General features: G+C 36.2%; 1 protein-coding gene across 1 annotated transcript in view; it reads left to right on the top strand.

Annotated features, from left to right (window-relative positions):
* The window catches only part of SLC26A7 (solute carrier family 26 (anion exchanger), member 7), a 148,227-nt gene that overhangs the window by 68,877 nt on the left and 53,276 nt on the right, over positions 1-26,074 (top strand). The window contains exons 6-9 of the mRNA XM_011970104.1: positions 15,313-15,465; positions 19,151-19,233; positions 21,384-21,531; positions 23,182-23,295. Coding sequence (XP_011825494.1) covers positions 15,313-15,465; positions 19,151-19,233; positions 21,384-21,531; positions 23,182-23,295 — 498 coding nt within the window. The remainder of the gene's footprint in view (positions 1-15,312; positions 15,466-19,150; positions 19,234-21,383; positions 21,532-23,181; positions 23,296-26,074) is intronic.

The raw sequence follows: 26,074 nt of genomic DNA, 5'->3' as shown, positions 1-26,074 counted from the left end.
CTATTAGAGGTTTATTTTTTAAAAAGTCTTGTTAATGAATTTGATGACAACCAAACTTTGTTTTGTTTAACTTTATGCATTGCTGTATACTAAATAACATTAATTTTTGTTTCATAATGAGAGTATTGTCATTCTTAATTTTCTTAAATATTAATGGCTGGAAGGAGCTCAATGAATGGAGTATGGTAATTTATCTATGTGTTATTGAGGTTGTTTCTGGCATTTCTGTATTATACATGGCCCCACGAGGATCCTCTTTATTTGCATATTAATCTCTGCAGCATTGATTGTTTCAGTAGCGTAAATTCCTATAACAGAATTATTAGGTCAAAGGGGTATAAATTTCAATATGAAAAGTTGTATCCATTAATATTTTACTCTGACCTTATCATTGTCAACTCTGGTTATGGCTATTTTTTAAATGACCATTTGATATGTGAAAAAAATGGTATCACTTGTCTAAGTGTGTTTCTCTGATTAGTTGGTAAAGTAGTCAATAAAAAGCAATTGGCAACACAGAACTGGAAGCTGGTTCTGAATTTCTATTTCTTAGATAATATCCTGCTCAATGATTCATTCATTGTAAGAATGATTAACACTAAAACAAGAACACTGGAACTGGGTCTGGAAGCAACATAATTCCAAGCTCCAGCTCAAACAAAAGCAGACCAAAGTAGCTGTAAGCTGTCAGGTGACTGGTTGAAAGATTAAGACTTTCAGTGACAGCAGGTCTACACGACAGAACCAAAGCAGTGATAGTTTCTGTCTTGACCTTTCACCTGGAAATGGCCTGCTTGTCCGCACATGTGCAGCTTAAAGAAATGACTGTCCATTACCACTTGGCCTCTTGAATCATATCTGCATACACAAACGATCATCATTTTTTTTTTCTAGTTGTGTTCAAGAAGCAGGGTAGCCTGCTGTGAGAATGACGTTGGTCTTTCAGCTTGTTTCTCTGGTGGCATTGTGTATAAACTTCTATTAAACCCTTCAGTTAAAGGGTGTTGTGTGTGATTTTGTTTTTCATTTTGTTTTTTTGTGAGGTAAACTGCAAGCTACTTTAGCCTAGTCTTGTAAGTCAACACTGTGGGACTTTTTGGAGGTGTTTCTTTTTTTTTCTTGAGACGGAGTCTCGCTTGTCACCAGGCTGGAGTGCAGTGGCACGATCTTGGCTCACTGCAATCTCTGCCTCCTGGGAACCCTGGGAACCCAAGCGATTCTCCTGCCTCAGCCTCCTGAGTAACTGGGACTACCGGTGCGTGCCACCATGCCCAGCTAATTTTTGTATTTTTAGTAGACAGGGTTTCACCATGTTGGCCAGGTGGAGGTCTTTCTTCAAAACTTTACATTGAAACGGAATCAGATTTGGGCATATTTTTAGACTGCTGGCTTTAAATTCACGTTACTCCGTTGATAGAAATTGCTATGCTTTGTGTTGATGGAAAATGAAAAAAAAAAAGTTGCTCTTGCTTTTCAATATCACAGAGTCCTGTACTGTGAGGCTGTTAGGTGGGAATGGTGCTTTGGTTCTTTGCCAAGGTTTCAAATGGATGTTGATATTACAATGCCAAAAATTCTGGTGATCTGAGTGTTAGATTAAGGAATAAATCTTACATCATGCACAGCTTGCACTGGGATATTGAGAAGTGCACTTTGGTGTACATAGGCTGAGAGAATCTGATGATGGCTACACTTGCCCCTGGATTATTATAAGTGTTGCAGAAAGAAGCAGAGCTGAACTCAGCAAGGATGTAGAGCAGAGGATATCATACAGGCCTTGGCTAGCATGTCAAAGAACCTACAGCAAAATGAGTTGACAATTTGCGTGACTTTTCACTCTTTGACATGCATCCTGCCTCTGAGTTTTCACAATTGTTATATCCTTTTAGAAAGCAATTCAGGCTGATGAGAGATAAAGCACATGTTACTGATATTCTTGGAACATAAATTGGATATCTAGAATATTTAAGACTCTTGCACAATGAGCCAGTCATGATTCCTGATAGTCTCAGGTGGGCTACTCATTTTTGTCAAAAGAATCCAGTTTTAGCCAATCAAAATATCCATTGATTATTCTTAGGTTGAGGTCTGCAGATTGTGGTCTCTTTATTCTGCCACGATGTGGTTTCTACAGTGTCTTCCTCCCAGGGGATGTCTGATTCTGTACTATTCAGAGAATCTCATTCCCTAGTTGAGTTGGATGAGTATGAACAGCTAATATTTCCATCTCTTTGGTTGCTCTGGGGTGGCAGGTGTCCTTGCCACAATGAAATATTTTTAGGGAGCAATTTGAATCAGATACCGGTAGGGATTTGTGCTCAGTTCTGCCCCCTTAGATGATAGATAACAGACTTCTCATAGGCTTGAGGGATAAACATGCCATAATGCCTTCCCCTTTTCTACATCTGGCACGAGGAACACACGCCCCGACTCCAGCAAAGCTCAGGTGGTTGGGCCGCTCTTTCTCTTCTAGCTGAAAGTTGTTAAAGAGTTTCCTCAGGCGAGGAGTTCTTCCAGTGTGTTAAACATTACTAAGGCTTTCCCCTAGAACTCTGAATGCCCTTTGAGAATTTCTAGGGTCCGCATATTCAAAGGGAGCCTCCAGAATAACTGTCATGACCCTACTATATCGCTAAGAAGAGTGGATATAATTAGGCCTAACTTACCCTTTTATTTAGCCTTCCTAAATTCCTTCACAGGTAACTCTTTACTTTTTAAATTTGTTCTTAAAGTTTTATCTCTAGATTCATATACTTCTGATTAAACTGTCTTTCTTTTAGTATTATGGCTGGTTCTTAGTAAACTTTAACGATTACATCAATGCGTTCTTTTTCAGGTATACATTGGGAAAAAAAATTTTTTTTCTCTGAGGTAACTTTTAGCTTTTGTTAGTTTATTAGGGCTCATACAATCAGGTAGACACTGAATTTTTTTTTCCTTAGAAAGAGGCAACAGGGGAAAGAACTTTAGAATCATAGAAACCAGTCTTCAGACCACAGCTCTAGCCATAACTTGAGCTAATGACCCGGTGTCTTTGATTTCCAGTTGTCTTGTCTGTTTTGTACACTGATGATAATTATACTTCTTGGAATTCATTTCCAAAATGAAAAGCATTGAACATAGGTGTTCATTAAATGGAAGTCATTATCTTTCTCACTAGTAGTTAATAGTTCAATGTAACAAATTACGGATTTTTTTAAGTGCCACTTAAGTAATAGATACTAATGCTTTTCTTCTATAGAGGACCCTTAATCAGATTTTTAAAAAAGACTAAATAACAAAACGAACTTATATGTATTTTAATGACTTAAGAATGGTTTGAACATTTATAAAACCTTTAGAAACAAATATATCTTCTGTTACTGGGGGTTGATCATTACAATTAAAGAAAAGCTATGTTTTTTAGTTTATTTTTATTTATAAATGTTTTCAACAGTTCAGCTCAAATCTCCCTCAGCAGTTATAAACCCATTTAATAAATTATAAACAGTGTTGCAATATCTTTTAAAAAAAGCAGAAACAATAATGTTATAAGGGTCACTTCTGTCTTGGGATCCTGGCTCAGAAGTTAAATTGTTCTATTCTTGGCTTCCTTTAAATTCAGATATTTGACCAGTAAGTTGGTTCCTTGCACAGATAAGTAGAAAAAGTTTAATTCTTATTTACAAAAAAAATTTTAAATTGAAGAATGATGAAGTATCTTTTTATCAGAAAGGATGTTTTCCTCCAAAAGCACAATAAAAATTACAAAAATTCCTAGTTTGTATTAGCACATGTGGGTTTCTTTGAGATGGCGCCAGTATCTCAGCCTGCAGCAGCCTATGATAAATTTGGCAAGGATACTTTCATTGGCATGGCTTTATATGAGCACTGCTCTAAATAATTATGTACGGTTATGTACACTAAACCCAAGAGCAAAAGACAAGCTTGGCAATATATTCAGCCATCCTTCTTGGAAGTTTTTATTTCCTTCCTTATAAATGGGTAGTTTCAGAACTGGAAAACAGTTTAATTCCCACCCCAATCCCTGAAGTACAAGCAAAGTACTTTTCTAGTTTGTACTGCAAAGACTGCAAAGGAGGAACCAAGAACATTAATAAAATGGGATAGAAATGTCAGAAGGAAGTCAGAGCCAATGAAACCTTTTCTTTTATAGAGAATGAGATCACAATTAAATATGTATAAATGGGGTTTATAGGTGGAGAACAAATCTACTTTGTAGACTTAGGCCCTGTGGGATTTCTGAATCAAGAACACGCTTTGATGGTTTGTGAAAGCTCACAGTTTCTCTGCAGATATTGTGACATCTCTATTGTGAATTGCAGGAATGTTCAGTATGCCCTGAAAAATGGACAGAATAAATTAAAGCGGAGAGAAAAAGAATGTTCATCTGTAACTTGATTCAATCAGTGATGCAGGGGATAGAAGATGTGGCAGGTTTAATTTGGATATGAAACAAGTATATGGAAATTTGTAGCCAAGGTTACTTTAGGATTCTAAATCAGAGAGCAAATATTTTTGCAACTCCACCATCTTAGGCTAAGCTCTCTCTATCTCTCACAATTCACTGAAAAATGCATCACCACAAAATCCAGTGCTCAAGTAATTCAAATTAAACTAATTTACCAAACAAGAGATGACTGGATGCCACCTGGACCTTGGAATGCCTGGTTGTATGTTTGGTCCAAGTGAGTGTTGTATACTCATGTTGTCTTTGGCTATTTAATATACCACACTTCCCTCAGACCACATTTATTCTGAGACTTATTGTATCCCTTGAAATAATAGCAAATGGATTTATTCCCAGTGTATCATATAGTTATTGATGAGAAATTAGGGTATAATCATGTAAAAAACTACCAGAATGTTGGTTGGTTTTTCTTCTGTCTTTTGTTTTTTTTTGTTTTTGTACTGATAAAAATACAGCCTGTGGTTAATATCCAATTTAATCTTTTTCTTTTCTCTTTTCTTTTCTTTTTTTTTTTTTTTTTTTAGACGTAGTCTCACTCTGCCACTGAGGCTGGAGTGCAGTGGTGCCATCTCGGCTCCCTGCAACCTCCACCTCCCGGGTTCAAGGGTTCAAGCAATTCTCGTGCCTCAGCCTCCGGAGTAGCTGGGATTGCAGATGTGCACAACCATGCCTGGGGTAATTTTTGTATTTTTAGTAGAGGTGGGGTTTTGCCTTGTAGGCCAGGCTCGTCTTGAACTCCTGGCATCATGTGATCTGCCCACCTTGGCCTCCCAAAATGCTGGGATTACAGGCATGAGCCACCGTACCCAGCCTATATTTTTCTTGTTTTTCTATTTATGTTCACTACTTTAGAGGGAGGTGGGATTTGAGGGGCTTGATCTTATCAATACCTATTCTAAAATGTTTAATGATATGTAATGATATAGGCAAAGTTGATAAGAGACATCATATTCTTATGAACAAGGAGGACTTGTGCAAACATCAAGTTTTAAAGGATCAGAGCTGGTTTTAGGTGCCCCTGAGCAGGAATTTAGATCTGCTTGGACGTAGGATTCAAATGTAATGAGCTTGAAAGCAAGTTGGGGTGGGGAGAGGGCATGCCTGGGCAATCATGACTCATGTTTAAAGGTTCCAAGGATGTGAAAGCTGCCGTAATTGTCCAACAGAATAATCAGAATAATCTGGAGGGACTTTACAAGCTACACATGAGTAGGAAGAGATCAACATGCATCCTTGATTAAAGAACCGCTAGAACAGATTTACTCAACAAATTGATCACCTCGCAGGCATTGAGGATACAGTTGACAATAACATTTTTGTTCCCATGGAATTTTATTGAAACACTGAGGAAGGATGCAAAGTATGGAGAGAGGAGACAAACAAATTGGCAAATAAAGTAATCTCAGATAGTGTTAATGAAGGAAACAAGGCAGTGTGACTGAAGGTGGGCAATGTGGTCAAGAGACAGGGTTGGGTCTGCTTAGATAAGATGGCCTGGGAAACCTTTTCTGGGGACATGGCTTTTGAGTGGAGGCTAGAAGGATGAGAGAGACCCAGCCATAGAATGATTTAAGAGTATTCTACGAAGAAAGAGCAGCAAATGCTAATTCCCTAAGGTAGATACAAACTTGGCATGTTGGAAAGACAGAATGTGTTTGCTTCTAAGTTTCTTTCCGGTGGAATTTCAGAAATTTTGTGATTCCATTTCATTAACTCCTGAGGTTTGGCTACAAGACCAGACCCTACTCTTGTTTTATATGTGTAGCTGGCAGAATATAGGTTTAATAGTGAGACAAGACCAAGAACTACATGCCAGCTCCATTGTTCAATTTCTGTGTGGCCTTAAGCAATTTAGCTAACCTCTCCAAGTCTTATTTTCCTCATGCATTAAATGGAAATAATAATACTCACCTTGCATTAGTTAAGAAATTAAATGAATCACTGTGTATAAGATGGCCAGCATAGAGCCTGAAAGTGTTAATTCCCCTACTCTTCTAGGAAGTGACTAAGTTTAAACAGTTTCCCCATTCCTTCTTCCTGAGTTCCCCCTGCACCACCCTCCATCTGCCTGTGATAGGGAAAAATGTGAAAATTCCTCTCCCTTCAGGAACGGAGGGTGAGGGCACTGTATAGATACAGGTAGGCTTTCACCAAATACGTTTATGTTAAGAAAGGCCATGGCCTGTGTACTAACAGCTTTCAGAATCAACTTGGAAGGCTTATTGCTTCCCTTGTACTAACGTGACTCTGCTGCTGATGTTGAAGGCACAAGGCTGGAGGGTGAGAAGAGCTTGTATGCCTGAGAAGCAGCCAGGTGCCATTGAGCACCACCACTAAAACCCCAAATCTAAGACTTCATGCTCCACAATAGTCTCCTCTTCAAAGAGATAGCATCTTCCCTCCATAACCCAAGGGAAAAGAAACCAGCAGGGAGATTTGGAAAAATTCTTTGCTGGACAGAAAAAATCATGAGAGAGGCATTGGTAAAACGTGCACGTGTTTGTCTAGGGTTGAGGGGACCTGTGTCAAAATCCTGATTTTGTCACGCACAAGCCAAGTCACCTGGGGCAGGACAGTAGTCTTTGGAGCCTTGGTTTCTATTTCTGCAGAATATATGTGTGGAACTTGTTGATTTTTAAGGTTTTTTTCTGGTGCTGACAAGTGTCTTCTGAACATTTCCTTTGTTAGGCACTTTAGTTGTAATCCTCACCACAAATATTAACTATGCCTAATTGTCCTTTGGTAGATGCTCGTTCAGTTGGCTGTCTCTCTTAACAGTACTGATCACTTGGTAATTATTATTGAAAACTTTCTGTTTTGTTTCTTTTTGTGTTTTAGAATACTTCTACCTCAGCTAACATGAAAAGAGGGGAATTTGCTAGGGTCTGTGATTCTAAGAATAAAAGCTTGGAATCCCCTCTGCCCTCTGTATTAGCTTGCTATGGCTGCCACAATAAACTGTCACAGACGAAGTCACTTAAACAACATAAATTTAATTTCTCCCAGTTCTGGAGGCTGGAGATTCACAATCCATGTGCTGGCAGGACTGGTTTCTTTTGAGGCCTCCCTGCTTGGCTTGCAAATGGCCTCCCTCTTGCTGCTTCCTCACATGGTGGAATCCCTGGGCATGCACAGCCCCTGTGTCTGTGTGTCCTGATTCTTAGGAGGACGCCAATCATATTGGATTAGGGCCCACCCTAATGGCTTCCTTTTAACTTAATTACTTCTTTAGAGACCCTGTCTCCAAATAGAGTCACACTCTGAAGTACTAGGGGTTAGGATTTGAACATATGAATATTGAGGGAACACAAGTCAGCCCATAATACTCTCTTTGAGCTGTCTCAGAAGTGAGCAGCATTAGATTTGGTGCTGGCGTCTTATGGCTACTGTAACTTGTTATCACAAATTTAGTGGTTTAACAAAACAAATTTATTCCCACATTTCTGGAAGACACTTCAAAATCAAGGTCTCATCTGGTCCATGCTCCCTCTGGAGATTCTAGGGGAGAATCCGTCCTTGCCTTTTCAGCTTCTGCTGGCTCCTGGCATTCCTTGGCTTGTGGCTGCATCATGCCAACTTCTACCTCTGTCTTCACATGGCCTTCCCCGCTGTTTGTTCTTCTCTCCTGTCTCTTACAAAGATACTGATCATGGGATTTAGGGCCAACCCAGGTAATTGTAGGTGCTCTCATCTTGCGATCGATCTTTTACTTAATTACATCTGCAAAGACCTTATTTTTCCAAATAAAGTCACAGTCACAGGCACTGGAGTTTAGAATGTAGACTTTTTTTTTTTTTTGGCGGGGTGTAGGGGGCTACAATTCACTCACTACAGTAACCCAACCGTGTATGGTGAGGAGGGTTTATGTTTTTGCTTGTTTTTTGTTTGTTTGTTTTAAAATTAGAATGAGACTGAAGTTATCCATGTGATGCAATCAGTAAATAAAATTAACACCACATTTCAAAGCTATTTCAGGGCTGTGACTACCACTCAGTGCTCTGTGTTGTGAGATGAGGCTTCTGATAGAAGTACCATCTAAATGGATAGATTATTAATAAATTTTACTCAACATAGGACTTTACAGTAGATACAATGAGTAAAATAATTTATTCAGTGGTGCTACTGTTGTCTTATTTTAATATACACTCATTTTGAGACATAGAAAACAGTTCATATTTTTAGACACCTATCTATATACTGATTATGCCAAATGCACTTTCAAACCAAAGTTTGCACATGTGTTAGCTGGCATATATGGATGTTACCATTGTTTCTGGAGATAGTTCTGGTTTTGTGGTTGATGACTGACTCAAAGTCATATATTGGGAATTAAGAATTGTAGATTGCAGATTAGTAGTTTATATCTACTATTAAAATAGTGTGCTGATAGATTTACCACAGTGTGCTAATTTGGCTAATGCTCTGTTGTTTCTCTAGTCAAACAGAAACTTATTTATCACAGATCTTTAGTGCCAAGATAGTGTAGGAATGATAAACAATGCTACTAAAGGGTTATGTGTTGTTTTCACATAGAAATATTTATTCAAATAATCTTTTTGGTCCCTTTATGGATAATTCAAAAATGTATTCATCATTACTAGTGAAGAATTATTATCAGTAACATCATTATGCTCTAAAAATATTTAAATCCTTTTTTCTCATGTACATTTTATTACAGCAAAACCTAGACCAACCAGAATGCCGAGGAAAAGAATGTTTTGATTAATAGAATTTTCTGGTTAATAAAGTATTGAGCAGAAAGTTTATTTAATTTTTAATACTTGTTAATATTTTCTAAACATATAAGATCTTTCTATTTGTATTACGAAATTTAACAGAGTGGATAAACTTTGTATTTTTTTTTTTTACTGCATAGGTATTTCTTTACAGTGCCTTGTTTAGAAATTTATGACAGTCGTGCAATGAGAATTCAATGTCTGTGGCCCCAGGGAGACCTTTATTTATCTTTTCTTAACTAAATACTGAATATAAACTTTTTCAGCCTTGATGTTGCTTCATTTTTATAAAATTAAAATTTGACTATATCAAAGATGGATTACTTAAAATTACTGCAATGGTAGCTTGAATATTTGGCTCAATGTCTTGCACATGATAGAACTTCAATAAACAAGTTGAATAAATGAATACTTGATAACTGCAAATCCCCCTAATATGATGTAACCCAAGTATTGATAGTGAGAAGAGTCTGGATCCTTTCTCTTCTTGTTATTCTACTTATTCAAGGTAAAATCTACGCCTATTTACAGACTTATTGTTACTATTACTATGCTAGACCCAAGTATTCATTCATTCAACAATATTTATTGAGTATCCACTTTTTTCCGAGACGCCATTCTAGAAGTTGAGAATCCATCATTGAATAAAAAAGCTTATAAAGAAAGGCAAATTAGATAAAACACATTATATAAATATATTTGTGTGTGTGTGTGTGTGTGTAAATGTCTATGAAGTACTTTAGAAAAAAGCCTCACCTCTAAAGAAAATAATGAGAAGCAATACATGTGCTGTGGGTAGGTGATTTATCTCAAGATGGATTGTTTATGCATATTGATATTTTTTCATTTTATATCATTTTATTAAATGGTAAATTTAAACAACCAATATTACAGTCTCAAAATGAGCTGAACTCTCAATATGTAATGAACTAATATTATAGTTTTATTAAACTGACTGGGCAGTTCTGGTTAGATAGCTTACTTATTTATCCATACAGATATAAATATTATCTTTGCTTCTCTGAGATCTGGGGAGAAAATGTTGATCCTCAATAGGAATTTTTATCTACTGGAGCTCAGTGCATGATAGTGTATTCAGATGACTGGATTTATACCAGAAATTAGAAATTTAATGTGTGCTTAGGATGCCTGGAACTCTATTAAATGAGCATATGTAAATAGGTGTGTGTGCGTGTGTGCATGTCTATCCTTAGCCCCATTCCTATTTCTTTTTCCATATGCCACCCATCTATCATGAGCCTGTTTTAGCTTGTGATTCTCTCTGTGGGTCCACATGACAGTCATTAGAATGACACTCCTCACCAGCCTCCTTTCCTATTGTGTTCTTCATGCTGATTGTAATGAGCTATCCACCCCCGTGTTCTTCTGGAGCATCTTGTGAGATGTGCTTTGCTTGATGAGCTGTAGTTTAATCCAGACAGACAATAAAAACCCTGGGGGGGTTTCTCATTCCATTCATTCTGGGGTGGTCATTTTTATTACTGCAAACACATGTTCTCAAAATGCACACTACAGCAAATTTTGTATGGCTTGGAAGTTTTTCATATTTCTACTCTTTCTTATACAGACAGTGTCATGGCATACTTTTAATACCCTACAAAACACCAGAAAAGATATTCTCTAAATTCTTTAAAAAACTTGGATGTTTGTCTTCTTCTTGACAAATCGTCTAAATAATATTCTCGATTTTATCCTCAAATCATGAAAAATCATCAGAAAGCATTTGGACAATTTGTTTTTTGATATCGTCTCTATCCCCATTCCCTGTAGAATATTTCTCATTTTGGATTTTTATCCTGGGATTGATTGAGTAGTGGGCAACTTTAAGTAATGAACTCTGTTCCTTCTGTAGAAATCCTGTGAACAGTTATCATCCACAACATAGAGACAGAGAGGAAAAATGTCATCTGCATCTAAGATAACGATGATATTGTAGTACCTACTTTTGTTTTCAAGTAACATGGAATAAAATAGAATTATGTGAAAAAGAAAATAAGTAAAGCTTCCTGACCCCTAATGTGTTTATTAATGTATCTGATTACATAACTAGTGGTTTTTTGTTATTGTCCCTTTAACTATATGGATAAAAGGGGGTCTGGATAGCCTGCATTATCCTAATTCTTTTCACCCAGTGAGGCTCCATTTAATTGAGTACATTTTCTTTATCCTAATTCTATTATCCTAATTCTTTTCAGCCATTGAGGCTCCACTTAATTGAGTACATTTTCTTTGCTCAAAAGAGTTAACATGTTAATGATAAAATTCAATATGCAGAATTCAGGCTCAACCTGATGCACCACCTTTATACCAGGTGCTTTTGATCCTTGGGCCAGATGGGCTGAGTTTTTTGAGGAGGAAACCTACTAAGCAGAATTTTATGATATTCTAAGGAATATAGTCCATATAAATTCTTTTGACTCATTATCTATATTATGTTTTGACTCAATATTTTGAGTTGTGGTCAAATTATATTTAATATGCTAAATAGAAAGGACAAAGAACACAAAAAAGTTAGGCTACTATAAGAATAACCTGTGTGCCGGAATAAAACTAATCTTTATCACCTGAAACTAGACTTGACCAATTCACTGTGGACAAATAGAAATGAAGTTATAAAAACCGGATTCAGCATGTTCAAGAGAAGGAGAAGTTGAGAGACATTTTGAAAATAAGCATATAAGGACAATTTAAAACCCTAAAGTTATCGAAGTGATATATTTTCAGAAGAGAAAACATGGAAGATACAAATAAGCTCTTATGCCGAGCTGTTAACATTCCAGATACATTCATACATATTTAGAAGCATGAAATTTTATTTCATCAAAAGTAATATCTATATTAGCTTTCTAGGGCTTTCAAAACAAATATCACAGACTGGGTGGTTTAAACAACAGAACTTTATTTCTTACAGTCCTGGAGACTGTGATCGAGAAGTCTAGATCAAGGTGATGGCAATTTTGGTCTCTTCTTAAGGCCTCTCCCCTTGACTTGTAGATGGTGGCCTTCTCCTTGTGTCCTGACATGGTATTTCCTCTGTACAAGGTTCATGTCTGTGTTCTAACCTCTTCTCATAAGGATACCAGTCATTTTGGATTAGGGCCCACCCATATGACCTCATTTTACCTTAATCACCTCTTTAAAGGCCCTATTTGCAGTATAGTCACATTCTGATGCACTGGGGGTTCGAACTTCAACATATGAACTCGGAGGGGGCCACACAACTGAGCCCATAACAATGTCAAACCATGCACATTTATTTGAAACTTTTCTTCTCCCACTTAGCATTATAACAGGAAGGTCTTTCCATGTCAATAAATATACATTTAGTCTAAAATAATGAATTTAATGGATGTAGACTATTATATGTATACATGTAACCTAGAGAATTCAACCAGTTCTCTTTTGTTTTACTCTTTAAATGGTTTCCATTTTCAACGCTGTTTTAAACAATGTTTCAGTGAATATCTTTGTAACAAGGTCTTTTCACATGAGCTTAATTATGTTCATAGCTTAATATTTTGAAGTAGAATTGCTAAGGCAAACAATAGAGCAGTTCAAAAGTGTTTATTTTATTTTTTCAGCTTTATTGAGATATAATTGACAGATAAAAATTGTATATGTTCAAAATGTACAATGTGATGTTTTGATATATATATACATTGTGAAATGATTTCCACACTCAAGCTAATTAACATGTGTATTGCCTTCAAAGGCTTCCTATACATGTTATCAGATCACCAAAGGATTGCAACAATTTATACTCACAAGGGCATGTAAAAGAGTTCCCATTTCTTCCCCCAGATTACACATTTAAATTATTATTATTTAAGCATCATTAATAATATGATAAAAGAAAAAATGCTTTCTTATTGTTTGAATTTACAGTTCTTTGATTACTAGTGTGATTGAGCTCTTTGTTCATATGTTTATTCACCATTTATATTTCTTTTGTTATCTGTTTATGTCCTCTGCTAATTTTAAAATCTTTATTTTCTATGACTTCAGGTTTTACATTTAACCTCTTTTAATCTAGAATTTATTTTATTCTGCTAAGTTTTTGTTTAAATATGATATATTGGATAATCTTTAATATTAGATAATGCAACTGTTATGTGTTTCTGGGTTTTTATTGTTTAAAAATTTTTCATATATATATACACACATATATATGTTATATGTTTTTAAGTTAGAGACCCTCTCTCTATATATTAATATATATATTTAATTAATATGTATTTTATATATATTTAATTAATATGTATTTATATATATTTAATACACACACACACACACACACACACACATATTTAAGCTAGAGATGGGATCTCCTTCTGTTGCCCAGGCTGGAATGTAGTGGTGCAATCATAGCTCACTGTAACCTAGAATTCCTGGGCTCAAGGGATCCCCCCGCTCCAGCAGGCTCTTGGGTAGCTAGGACTACAGGGGCATGCCACCACACCCAGCTAATTTTTTAAATTTTTCATAGGGAAAGAGTCTTGCTGTATTGCCCAGGCTGGTTTCAAACTCCTGGCTTCAAGCGATCCTCCTGTCTCAGCTTCCCACAGTGCTAGGTGGTGAGCCACCGCACCCAGCCTTTTCTTATATATTTTGTTATTAGTATCATGTTTTGACTTATTATAAATATACTTTTATGTTTGTTAGTATAAACCCATAAATATTTTCTTGCAACATTTTCTAATATACTCTGTGCGTTTAATATTCCGTATGAATTTGAGAACCACTATGTTAAATTTCCAGACAACAAAATTCCAGTTGAGTTTCCTTATATCAAACATTCATGTAGAGGATAGATTGTATTTGGCTGGCTATTATTATTCAGCACCTAATTTAGGGTTCTTTAAAATCTCAACCTATCTTTTTCGTGCTAGTAGATTAGATACTTACATAACTATCAATAACATTCTAAGCTGTTGAACAAAGAGTTATTGGCACTTAATTGAAACATAGCCTTTGATTTTAAAAAGGGCTTTAATATTGTTCTTTTGGTTGATTTTACTCTTACATTGATCCTACCTTTTCTGCCACATCAGATCATCCCAAATTACCAAGATTGTGTGTTTGATGTTAATGTATTATACTTTCTTCCTAGTTTCAGGCAAATTCTTTGATGTAGGTATAACTTCAAGCAGGGCTACACACTTTTAAAGACAAATAGTTGTATTGATTTCTTGACCATACTTTTCAGGAAGTCATGCACCCCTCCCCTCACATTCTACACTCTAAGTTTTACAAATATGCCCTTTAGGCAGAACATTTTCCGTCAGGTTTCTTCCTCTTACTCCCTCTATCATCTATAACCTGGCCTGGCCAATTCCCATTTATCTTCTTTGAGAAGCCCCCCCTCCACCGCCCACTACCACTCAAAACCCTAAGTCATATATTTCAGGTGCCCTTTCCATGTCCATAGCACTGTATGCATTAATTTGTTGTTTTACTTAGCAATTCCTACACTAGACCATGAGCTCTGTGAATACTGAAGCAATGTCTAAATTTTTTACTATGTAGACCTCGCAGTGGGCATGGTGCTTGGTATAAAGTAAGTAACAATAAACAAGTAAGTTAATGCTGAATGACTGAGAACATGTTAATATTTTACATGAAGCCAAATATCTGATGTCAGTTAAATGCCAGCTCTTAACTCTTTTGTGTATGATCTATATGTGTGCTTATTTGCTTCTGGGGTTTGAGGAGGGCCCCAAAGTTGGGGAACCCATGGTTCCCTGACTGCTGTTAATGATGAATCTGCATATACATAATGAGTTAAACATCTCTGCCCCTCGAAGTGTCAGGGATGAAGCCGGAAGAGTCATTCTCTTTAGCAGTGTTCTTATATAGGAAGGTGCAAACCCTGAGTTTGATGAAAGAATCAAGGGTACAGAAATTTTGTAGATGCAAATAAATATATAGCATTAGCACTGACTACCCTCCTACCTATACCTTTCCTCTCCCTAGCCATTAAGATAGTTTTATAAAACATCATTGAGTATATTGGGGGTCATATTTTCATGTTAGTATATTATAGGTGACCCTGAATTTTGTTCGTATTTTTTCTCATTACTGTAGATTTATGCATATGTTTTTGAAAACATCAAGTCTGTGCGACTGGAAGCATTGCTTTTATCCTTGCTGAGCATCGTGGTCCTTGTTCTTGTTAAAGAGCTGAATGAACAGTTTAAAAGGAAAATTAAAGTTGTTCTTCCTGTCGATTTAGTTTTGGTAAGTATAAAATGAACATTTAGTTTTTCGCCACACAAAGCTTGACAGTTCTTGGGGAGATCTGCAGATGCTTACTATATTGTCTACAGTAACCCTCAGCTACTCCTGTCTCTCATTAAAGCAGGGCTAATTTGCGTGGCTATACAGTAATGTAAGAACAGGAAACATTTTGAGTCAATAATTTTAAAAAGAAAGCACACATGTTTTTAATTTATACAACATTTCTCGTATGCTTATAATTTTTTATATAAATAAGAAAACGTATAGCTTAAAATCTTAAATAAGGAGGTACTTATAAGGGTGAGACTCAAAATATCTCTGGTATGTTCTTCTGTAAATTAATAAAATATGGTATCATTTCCTATTTATATGGCACCTATGAAATATATATAGAAATATTATCAATTGATAAATGTTCATTCATGATTGAAAGGTTTTTGTTACTTACCTAATTTTGCTTCATTGAAAGGATGCTCATGATTTTCATTGGCCAAAGCTGGTTCTCTAAAATATGTTTTTGTTGTACCTGGAAAAGCAATACATTACATTTTGCTCCTAAGGCTTGTGGCATTAGAAAATATATTCTGAAATTTCAAGAACCTCTAATGGGAACTCTTAACTATACAAAGAATTAAGTTGAAAATAAAATCTTAACGTATAACCACAGTCTACTAATTTACTATCAGTTGGCTTTAGTATTTTAATGATCTTTGAGTTATACATGTATATGATAAATGTTGTCTAAATAACTTTATCTATTAAAATATTCCTTCTAATTGTTGAAATTATGTAGGTTTATGTACAATTATAAGGCTAGCACATTGGAAATTAACTCTGAAGGCTATGACTCATTTCTATACAACTAATACAAAAGGCTTCTCTCCATAACTAGGCCATGTATTATCCTATACTCTTGATAATTTGTTGAGATCTATATAACATATGTGATTTATATAATATATATGTGTGTGTATTTCAAATAAGTCATAAAAATACAGAGTATTATGATTATTAGTTTTCACAGCAACAACTGTGAAACATACCATCTTATCTCGAAGTCCTGTAGATATTAAGAAATGCTTATTATATCTTGGGAAGCTATATTGCATAAGTTTCATAAAACCAAAAATTGAAAATAACCTTAGGGAGGAAGGCTGTTAAGCTGGTAGTAAAACATTTGCTTATTCTCTGCAAAACCAGTTACAATTATTCTTACAATAAGATTAAAGGTATTCCTTATATACGTGTTATCCCTAACATTTCTAAGACCCAAGGCAAAAGTACCAATGCGAGCCCCAATACTTGTAAGTTATAGATCAAAATGTTAAATATAACAGATTCTGTTTTCTTATATTGACAAATATCCCTTAGTGATGACTTTGAAAGCCGGATTAGAACAGAGAATTTTCCTAGTCATTTATGTTCTGCCAGTATGGGGCAGAGTGGGGAGACCCAGACTCTTGGTCTGCTCCCTCTCTTCACTTTCCAGCTCTATCCCACCTGCCAGGGGATTCATATGTATATGTGTGGACACCTCTGTCCTCACGTCCAGGCTCCAAACACATCGCCACTCCATCACCACTACGACTATCTCTTTGCCAACTTTCTTGAGCTACCCTGGGAGGATGGACTTCCAGAAGGTGCCCTGCAAGCAGGCAGAAGGCCATTTGGGCAAGGAATGATAGATTCTTGAGTATCCAGATTGTGGTTCAGAAAGAAGGGTACAGGTTTGAGTTGGGCACAAACTCCCTACTCCCACAGAGCTCTCTTCTTGTGGGAAAGTCTACAGTTGGAAGAAGTCAGATTAGAACCCTCGGAAGCAGGGGTCCCCAACTTCCGGGCCATGGACTGGTACCAGTTCATGGACTGTTAGGAACCTGGCCACACAGCAGAAGAACATGACTGCCTGAGCTCCGCCTCCTGTCAGATCAGTGGCAGCATTAGATTCTCAGAGGAACACAAACCCTGTTGTGAACTGTGCATGTGAGAGATCTAGGCTGCGTGCTCCTTATGAGAACCTAGTGCCTGATAATCTGAGGTGGGAACAGCTTTATCATCCCCAAACCATGTCCCACCTCCTCTCCCAACCCTGTTCATGAAGAAATTGTCTTGCACAAAAAGGATGGGGACTGCTGCTCTAAAGCACTAGTCACACCTGGGGTGCAATCCCCTCTTGCCCAGGTCTAAGGGCAGTACTGGCCTTATACACACATATTGAATTAATATTGAAGAAGGACCAATTACTCAACTGATAAGGAAAGTTTAATTTTGGTAAAGAAATACAGCGAGGAATAAAACACTATCTGAAAGGCTAATTCAGTGAGTTAGAGCACTTAATTTTAATATTAATTGTGTATCAAACATCCTGTATACTTCAATTTTCAGTAAGAATCCAGTATCTTGTAGCTATGGCATATTTTCTTTACAACTCACATTATTTTCTGACCTAGAATAGATGTTTCATGATGATTATGAGCAATTATAATTTATTAATTGGCATAGGAATTTTTAAATATGTTAATATGTCTGATTCTAAACTAATAGCCTGAATCTTTAGCTACTACTAGCTTCTTTAGAAAATGCTACTATTGTATCACAATATTTATAAAGTTTAACAATATCACCTTTATGGTTTTGTTGCTTTTTATCTTTTTCTTTAAGTCTTCAGGGTGTTTTGCTTTTTAAGCCTATTTCATGTTTTAAAAACCTCTGCAAATTCAGCTAAATATCATCACAGAGAACAGAACAACAGGAATAGGGGAAAAACCTACAAAATTATATTATTGGGCATTGATTATTAGATATTCGTTATTTTGCTAGTGTGAATTTGTTATACTTTTTTCTGGCCATGTATATTGTAAATTTGTACTTTAAGTGAATTATTGATATGTCTCTTTTACAAGACGAATTACTCCAAACTGATACCATAATCATGTGAAATTTTTAATATCTATTAAAATTATCAGAAAAATGAAAATCGATGGAAAACAGTAGACTGCAGTGGCTGGTGAACTGGGCTCTGATATGCATATTAAAGATGATTATGGGTATAGGCAGGGAACATATAACCTTGCTTAGCATATGTCAGTAACAGAAGGATAGGGTATCTGAAGCTCCATAGGGGTCATTTTAAAAGCATTGAGCCCAGCAGGCTGTGAAGCCGCATGTTTCACTATAAGAAATTGTAAAAGCTAAAAATTTAAAAATATTCAAGGAGACTGTAAATCATCATTGATTACTAACATGGATTAGGAATGTTGATGCAATATCTCAAACTCTTGAAAGGCTGCTGTCATGGAGAGAAAACGTGCTGTCTTACGAAGCATCCCTTCATATCATGGGAGGCAAGTATTTAGGTTGGATTGTGCTGTCTTCATGCACACACACACACACTCCTGCATCCTGTAGTTTTTCCCCTTCAAAATTGGACATAATTGAGTTGACAAGGTTAAGATATTAGAAAAGCCATATGATTGGGATGTCATCTAATTTGGAGACTGTCAGTGCTCTCAAAACTGAGTGACTTCTTGACTTTTAATATTTTGTTTATTTTTAAAAGTCTGTGCAACTGCTAGATTATTCTTGATGTTTATGTGACATGATAACAATGTTTACTTTTAAAAATTGAAGGTGTTTGAGAGGTCATTAATGTATATTTTTTCTTTTTGCAAATGGAACCACACAGATTATTGCTGCATCATTTGCTTGTTATTGCACCAATATGGAAAACACATACGGATTAGAAGTAGTTGGTCATATTCCACAAGGGTAATGTAGTGTTTTTTTAAAAAAAATATTATTTGTTTGTTTGTTTATTTTTGATGGAGAAAGGGACAGGGAGTGGGTGGGTATGAATATTTCATTTCTTAATTCTAATTAATTTCTATTACAAAATGATAGAAATACACACTTCATGTGTCGAGAAAGAGTAACTTCCTAGACTTCACCTATTACTAAGGATGTTGATAATTTCTTTATACAGCATTACTTCAGGTAAAAGGTGTGGGAAATATTTGCAAATATATTATTAACAAAATAGAGGGCATTGACTTTGCAAATTAGTTATGATCTGGGATTTAGTCAGCCCTATCTCTTCCCCACCACACATATTCTATGACTATTTTCATTTCAGTTAAATCATAGTAAAAGTAGACAAGCATCATCTGAAATAGCAAACCCTAGGCCTGGGTAGTATATAATCATGAAAGAGTGGAAGTGGAGAAGGAGTAGTTCCCTAGCTGGCCTTTAGCCTTCCTCTCGCCACTAAGAAGGAGTTTAACAAAAGAGATGTTCACCCTAAATGAGCAAAAGGTTGTACCACATATGGGCTGAAAGAAAATGAAAATATATGAGGGAAGGAGGACAGTATCTTATGGGTTACTCCCTTTGAATGGGCTGCATTACATGTACACTGATAATTATGAATTTGGGGCAAAGTTACAATTGTTGAATCCTATAAATTTTTATCTTCCAATCCCAAATTTTGGTTTCTAATTACATGAAGATGGAGAAACACTAGAAAAATTCTCAGGAATTAAAAAGGGAATGTTAAAAATCCTGTTTCTATCACATATAGACATAGGCTAATGTTGATTATATGAATCAAATTGAATTTTCTCGAAGATTCCTGCTTTTCTACCTTTGAAAGTCAGTTTGCTATTCCTTTTATGCCAATTTGTTGTTAATAATTAGGCTCACTCAGTCTTCATGAAACTAAGTTATTTTACTTTGAAATGATTTTGTATAGCATAATAACCTGTAATGATACAAATCAATTTGTCTTAATGGTTTACTTAAGTCGGTGGGTTAAAATTAAAAAAAGTGTGCCTCTCCTCCATCACCTCTAATTCTCCTTTATTTTGAGTGATCTTTCCAGACCTTTCTGCTAGAGGAATTATAACAAGAACATGGCTTTGAACAGAAGTGGAGCTGAGATTGCATTCCAGCTCTGCCATTCACCTTGTGATGTTAGATAACTATTACCTAACCTTTCTCAAAATGTTTTCTCCTCCATACAGTGGGTATAATGATGCTTGGTTTGGAGGTTGTTGGGAGAATTAAGTAAAATAGGTATTATGAAAGGGCCAAGCATTCTACTTACATACCGGGTATTAAAAATCAACATGAATTCTCTTCCAGTTTTCTTCCACTATTGCCTAAGGGATTTATTTATTTATTTATTTATTTATTTGGTAAGTCTCCCAAGGAATCATCAGGGAGAAATAAATAATGATAATTTGGCTCAAGTGGTTTTCAAAAAACAATTAGACAAGGGCTGGGTATTATTTGAGAAAAATATTTTAAACAGTTCTTTGAAATGGAAAAACAACTATGCTCCTATATTTTGAAACAGAGGGTTAGTTAGATGGAGCCTTTATACATATTTTTCTTAATGGATGTAAGGTATAGTTAAGTGTACTGTGAAAGGATTGAGTTAAAAAACATAGTTAAGATAATGAACTCAATGGCAAATTTAGGGATTAACTCAAGAATTGTAGCTCACAGTAAACCAGTGTTTGCATACAGCACTGTAGTATTCAAGGGAGGAAATACAGTCTTCAACACCAGCCAAATAAATTTTGGAAAGGTTCAAATGAAGGAATGCTCCAGATTTGCTTTTGTTCTGATACAGGAAATTTCTGTAGAGTCAGAATTTCTGTGGTGTAATCTGAATTCCCTGGGCGTAAATGCCAGTTAAATGCATGGAGCTGTCCCTGTGGTGTTCCTTGTAATTTTGCTTTTCTGCTAAATAATGTTGAAAACAAAGGGCTTCTAAGGGCAAGGCTGCTTGGTTTTCTCATGGGTATTTCACTTAGTCTATGTAAACTTCAGAGTCATTACCACAGTTAAATTCATTGCAAGTTGTTACAGAAATTACATAAAGTTTGATGACTTCAATATGGTCCTTCTTTCCACAGAATTCCTTCACCTAGAGCTCCCCCGATGAACATCCTCTCTGCTGTAATCACTGAAGCTTTTGGAGTGGCACTTGTAGGCTATGTGGCCTCACTGGCTCTTGCTCAAGGATCTGCCAAAAAATTCAAATATTCAATTGATGACAACCAGGTGGAGTGTGCCCCCAGCCCCTCTCCATTCCAGTTGTATCACTGCACTGTGCACTCCCAGATCCTAAAAATGTTGAACTTATGAAAAATAAAACTTTCCTAACTGTATAGCAAGAGTGGGTTGAACAAAACAAAACAAAAATATCAAAATCATTCATAGGAAGCTAAAAACCTGGCATTGATGGTTCATAATACCTTTCATTTTTGTTAAAATAAAAGGCATCATGATGTTCTTTTTGATTTGTTTTTAGGAGAGAATCCAAACAGATTTATTATTGCATGCTAATGTTTAATAATTTTGGATTTCTAAGTACAAATAACACTAGTATTACTTTTAGTAAAAGAAACCTAAAGAATGTGAGGGTCTATTCTTAGAATACCAAGGGATGTAGATTACACTGATCATATTTCTGAAAATGTGTTTGCCCGTGTCCTGTTTCAAGTCCTGTCATGGTGGTTCTACAGAGCTGTGCTGGTCTACAGAGAAGTTGCAGTGTAGTAGTTTATGAATATCGAACTACCTGTGTGCAAATCTCGTTTTCACACTATGTGACCTTAATCTTCTCTGTGCGCCAATTTTCTCATCTTTACAAAAGCAGATTTATTCATTCCACAGATATATGTTGAATCTAATATATAGTAGGCACTAGTCTAGGTACAAAGGATACAATGGTGAGGAACGCAGACCATGTCTTTCTTTTACTCGAAACCTTCCAGTGACTTCCAGTCACACTCAGAGTAAGAGCCTCTCTCATGGTTTACAAGGCTCTACATAACCTGCAAATACTCTTTTCCTCTTTGGTCTCATACCCTTTTATACTCTGTGCTAGCAACACCACCTTGCTTCTCCTTGAACCCACTAGTCATGCTTCTGGCTATGGATGTTTACACTTGCTCTTCCCTTTTCTGGGAATTCTGTTCTCTCCAATACCTGCTTAGCTCCTCCATTTATTTATTTATTTTAATTTTTTCTTTTCTAGAGATAAGGCTCACTCTGTTGACCAGGCTGGAGTGAGTGGCATGATCATGGCTCACTGCGACCTCAACCTCCTGGGCTCAAGCCATTCTCCCACCTTAGCCTCCGCAGTAGTTGAGACTTCAGGCATGCACCACCATGCCTGGCAACTTTTTTTTTTTTTCATTTTTAAAACATGGGGCCTTGCTATGTTGCTCAGGCTGGTCTCAAGCTTCCAACTTCAAGAGATCATCCTGCCTCAGCCTCCCAAAGTGCTGGGATCATAGGCATGAGCTGCCATGCTCAGCCAAATGCCTCTTTTAGGCAAGGGAAGCCAAGAATGAATAATTGGTTTAGCATTGTGAAGGTCATTTGTGAAATGATGAGAAGAAAAACCTGACTGTGGTGACTTAAAGATGGAGGAGAAATTGATGACAGAGAGCATTACAAAAAATAGTATTTCCCTATAAGGTTGTTATGAGGATTAAAAGAGTAAAGTGCTTGGGAACAATTTCTTGCTCATTGTAAGCACCCAATAAATGTTAGCTATTTGTATTGTAATTGTTAAATCCCAACTGGTGGGGAGAACAAAATCTGAATACAAACAAGCCTCATTATGTGACAAATTGTACCTGCAGTCTCTAAAAGTCGATTATGATTAAGATATTATATATTCTCTCATTATAAATCTTGCAGGAATTTTTGGCCCATGGCCTCAGCAATATAGTGTCTTCATTTTTCTTCTGCATACCAAGTGCTGCTGCCATGGGAAGGACTGCTGGCCTGTATAGCACAGGAGCAAAGACACAGGTAACTGAATTGTTCCGCAGGGACAAAGTTCTGCTAGGCCTTTACTCCCATTCTAGGAGAGTGGGAAGAGCTAGCTTCTCTTTAAAGCCCGAAACTATTTTCAATAATTTAATTTTTTTCTAAGTTATTTTAAGAAAGTCCTTCTCTCTCTCATCTCTTTCCTATAAATGACACTTCCGAAAGCTAAGGATTCAACAAGCAAACTAAAAAATTCTGTACAGATTGCAGCTTTGTGGTTAGCAACCTTTGAGGCCAAAGCTCCCTCTAGTGGTGCCTCTCTGTTTCTTTCTTTCTAATCTAAATGGTCAACATGACGTTTTCCCATTTTTAACTTCCTTTAAATAAATAAAATAGATTATATGAAAAAGAAATCAGTCATTGACACTGAAATTTCTGTCTATAGAGTTGTACAGGTATTTAAATGTATAATAAGATATCAGCACATATTTTAGGTTAAACAATTATTATATTTTTTAGGAACTCAAATCAATTTGACATGTATTGAGAGCCTGTGATATACCAGGCATTCTGCTGGGTACTGGTAAGATGATGATGATGATGATGATGATGATGATGACAATCCTAGTGATGAAGATGATGCTATTGATGATGATGGTGGCGGTGGTGGAAAAGATATTGAGTTGTGAGCCAGGCATTGGCTGTCATACTTTTGTTATAAATGAACTTGTTTAATCCTATGAAAAGTTAAACCTTTAATGATTTAGGCAACCTTAAGAAGGAGGTGTAATTATTATCCTCAGTTTCTACATGAGAATGTTGAGGAAAAGAAGGTTAAAGTAACTTACCCAGGTCATAGAGGTAGTAAATGACAGAGCTGAGATTGGAACCCAGATAGATTTGCTCCAAAACTTGTGTCCTTAGCCACTATTTCTTATAAGAAAAATCATGAGTATCTTAGTGTAAAAAATTAACATTAACAGCTAACCGTTATTAAAACAATTTATGTTTAAGATAGGAATTAAATGAGAACCTTTAAAACATTATTTGTGCCATTTCACACATTCATTGGGAGTCTTCCATATTAAATACTTTTTTAGGTTGTGGAATAATTAATTTTGAAAAGTATGTGGTTTTTGACTTTGTGGGCAAGTGATCAACAGATATTAAAATATCTTTAAATCTTGTGCAAAGTCACTTCACTAGTGGTGGGGCCAGGGTACAAGCCCAGGTTCTGGAGCCCAGCGCCGAACCACTCACTGTGTTTATTGAGCCTGACTCTGAAGAGAGAACATAGTACATTCACTCTGGTAAGAAACCAGGAAGAAATAACTATAGAATCCAGCAGGCACGATAACTCACATCGGTAATCCCAACACTGGGATTAAATTGAATCTTTTAATTTAAAGATTTAAATTAAAATATAGCATAAAACCAACTAATAAAACTCATATCAGTGTATCATAGAGTACGTGAAAGGAAGCAGTAACCAATTCTGAATGTATTGTAATTTGACAAATAATTGCAACAACTCATCAGCTAAGAAGTAAAATCCTCATTCAACCTTGGTTTATATGGCACAAGTAATCTGATGGATTTTTACACAGCTAGGATTTTCAACCGTAGGGTCATCTTTTGTAGTGGCGTAAATGTTTTTGCAAACTATACTCTCAAATATTTGTGATCTAAATTTGAAGGTTTAATATGCAGTGAACTTAAATATTATTCCCTACTCTGATGACTCTTCTATCTGTAAAATCCTAGGTTCCTATAGCAGTTTTTTTTTATTTTGGCAGAGTCTTGCTCTGTTGCCCAGGCTGGAGTGCAGTGGCACCACTACTGCTCACTGTAGCCTCAAACTCGTGGGCTGAAGTGATCCTTTCACCTCAGTATCCAGAGTAGCTGGAATAACAGGCATGCACCACCACACCTGCCTTTTTTTTTTTTTTTTTTTTTTTTCAATTTTTAGTACAGATAAGGGTCTTGCTTTGTTGACCAGGCTTATTTTGAACTCCTGGCTTTGAGAAATCCTCCAACCTCAGACTCCCAGTGTTGGGATTACCGGTGTGAGTTATTGTGCCAGCTGGATTCTATAGTAATTTCTTCCTGGTTTCTTACCAGAGTGAATGTATTATGTTTCTCTCTTCATAGTCAGGTTCAATAAACACAGTGAGTGGTTCGGTGTTGGGCTCCAGAGCCTGGGCTTGTACCTTGGCCCCACCACTAGTGAAGTGACTTTGCACAAGTAACTTGACCTCTCTGGCATAAGTAGACTTGGTTGTTAAAGTAGAATTACTGTAACAACTAAAGGAGTAAATAATGCTTATTTAACACAATGCTTGAGCACTAAATGTCCTTAAAATGTTAACAATGATCATTGATTTTATTATTAGTATTATTTAAAAAATAGTTAAATATGTTTAGAACCTTTTCTTAACATTTGATATTAAAACATCCTGGTATGGTCGAGACGCAGTGAGACAGTTTTCTAGTCCAAGTTGCCCCTTGACTGTGCGGCAGGATCTTGAGCAAGTTAACATATTCATTTATCACGTGGGCAGAGAAGGTTGAAATAGAATCTTCGAAGTGTTTCCACTTTGAATGTGTTCCATAACTGGGGTTTCCTTAGGCATTTCCCTGCTTTTCTAATTACTATTTTAGTAATAATCAATCTATACGATTCATCTTTGTAATCTTTAATATTGTGTGTCTGAAAGAGAATAATTTGAGAAAGCTTTATACTTATTTTAAATTTGGGATTTTTTTTTTTACTTGAGTTGGGTGTACCTATGTTTGTTTAATATGGTTCGGATAAAGCAGC

The sequence above is a fragment of the Mandrillus leucophaeus genome, unplaced genomic scaffold (genome assembly GCF_000951045.1).
Source record: "Mandrillus leucophaeus isolate KB7577 unplaced genomic scaffold, Mleu.le_1.0 Scaffold928, whole genome shotgun sequence".
NCBI lineage: Eukaryota > Metazoa > Chordata > Mammalia > Primates > Cercopithecidae > Mandrillus > Mandrillus leucophaeus.
Note: the sequence above shows the minus strand (reverse complement) of the source record. Positions and strands in the feature narration are given on the sequence as shown.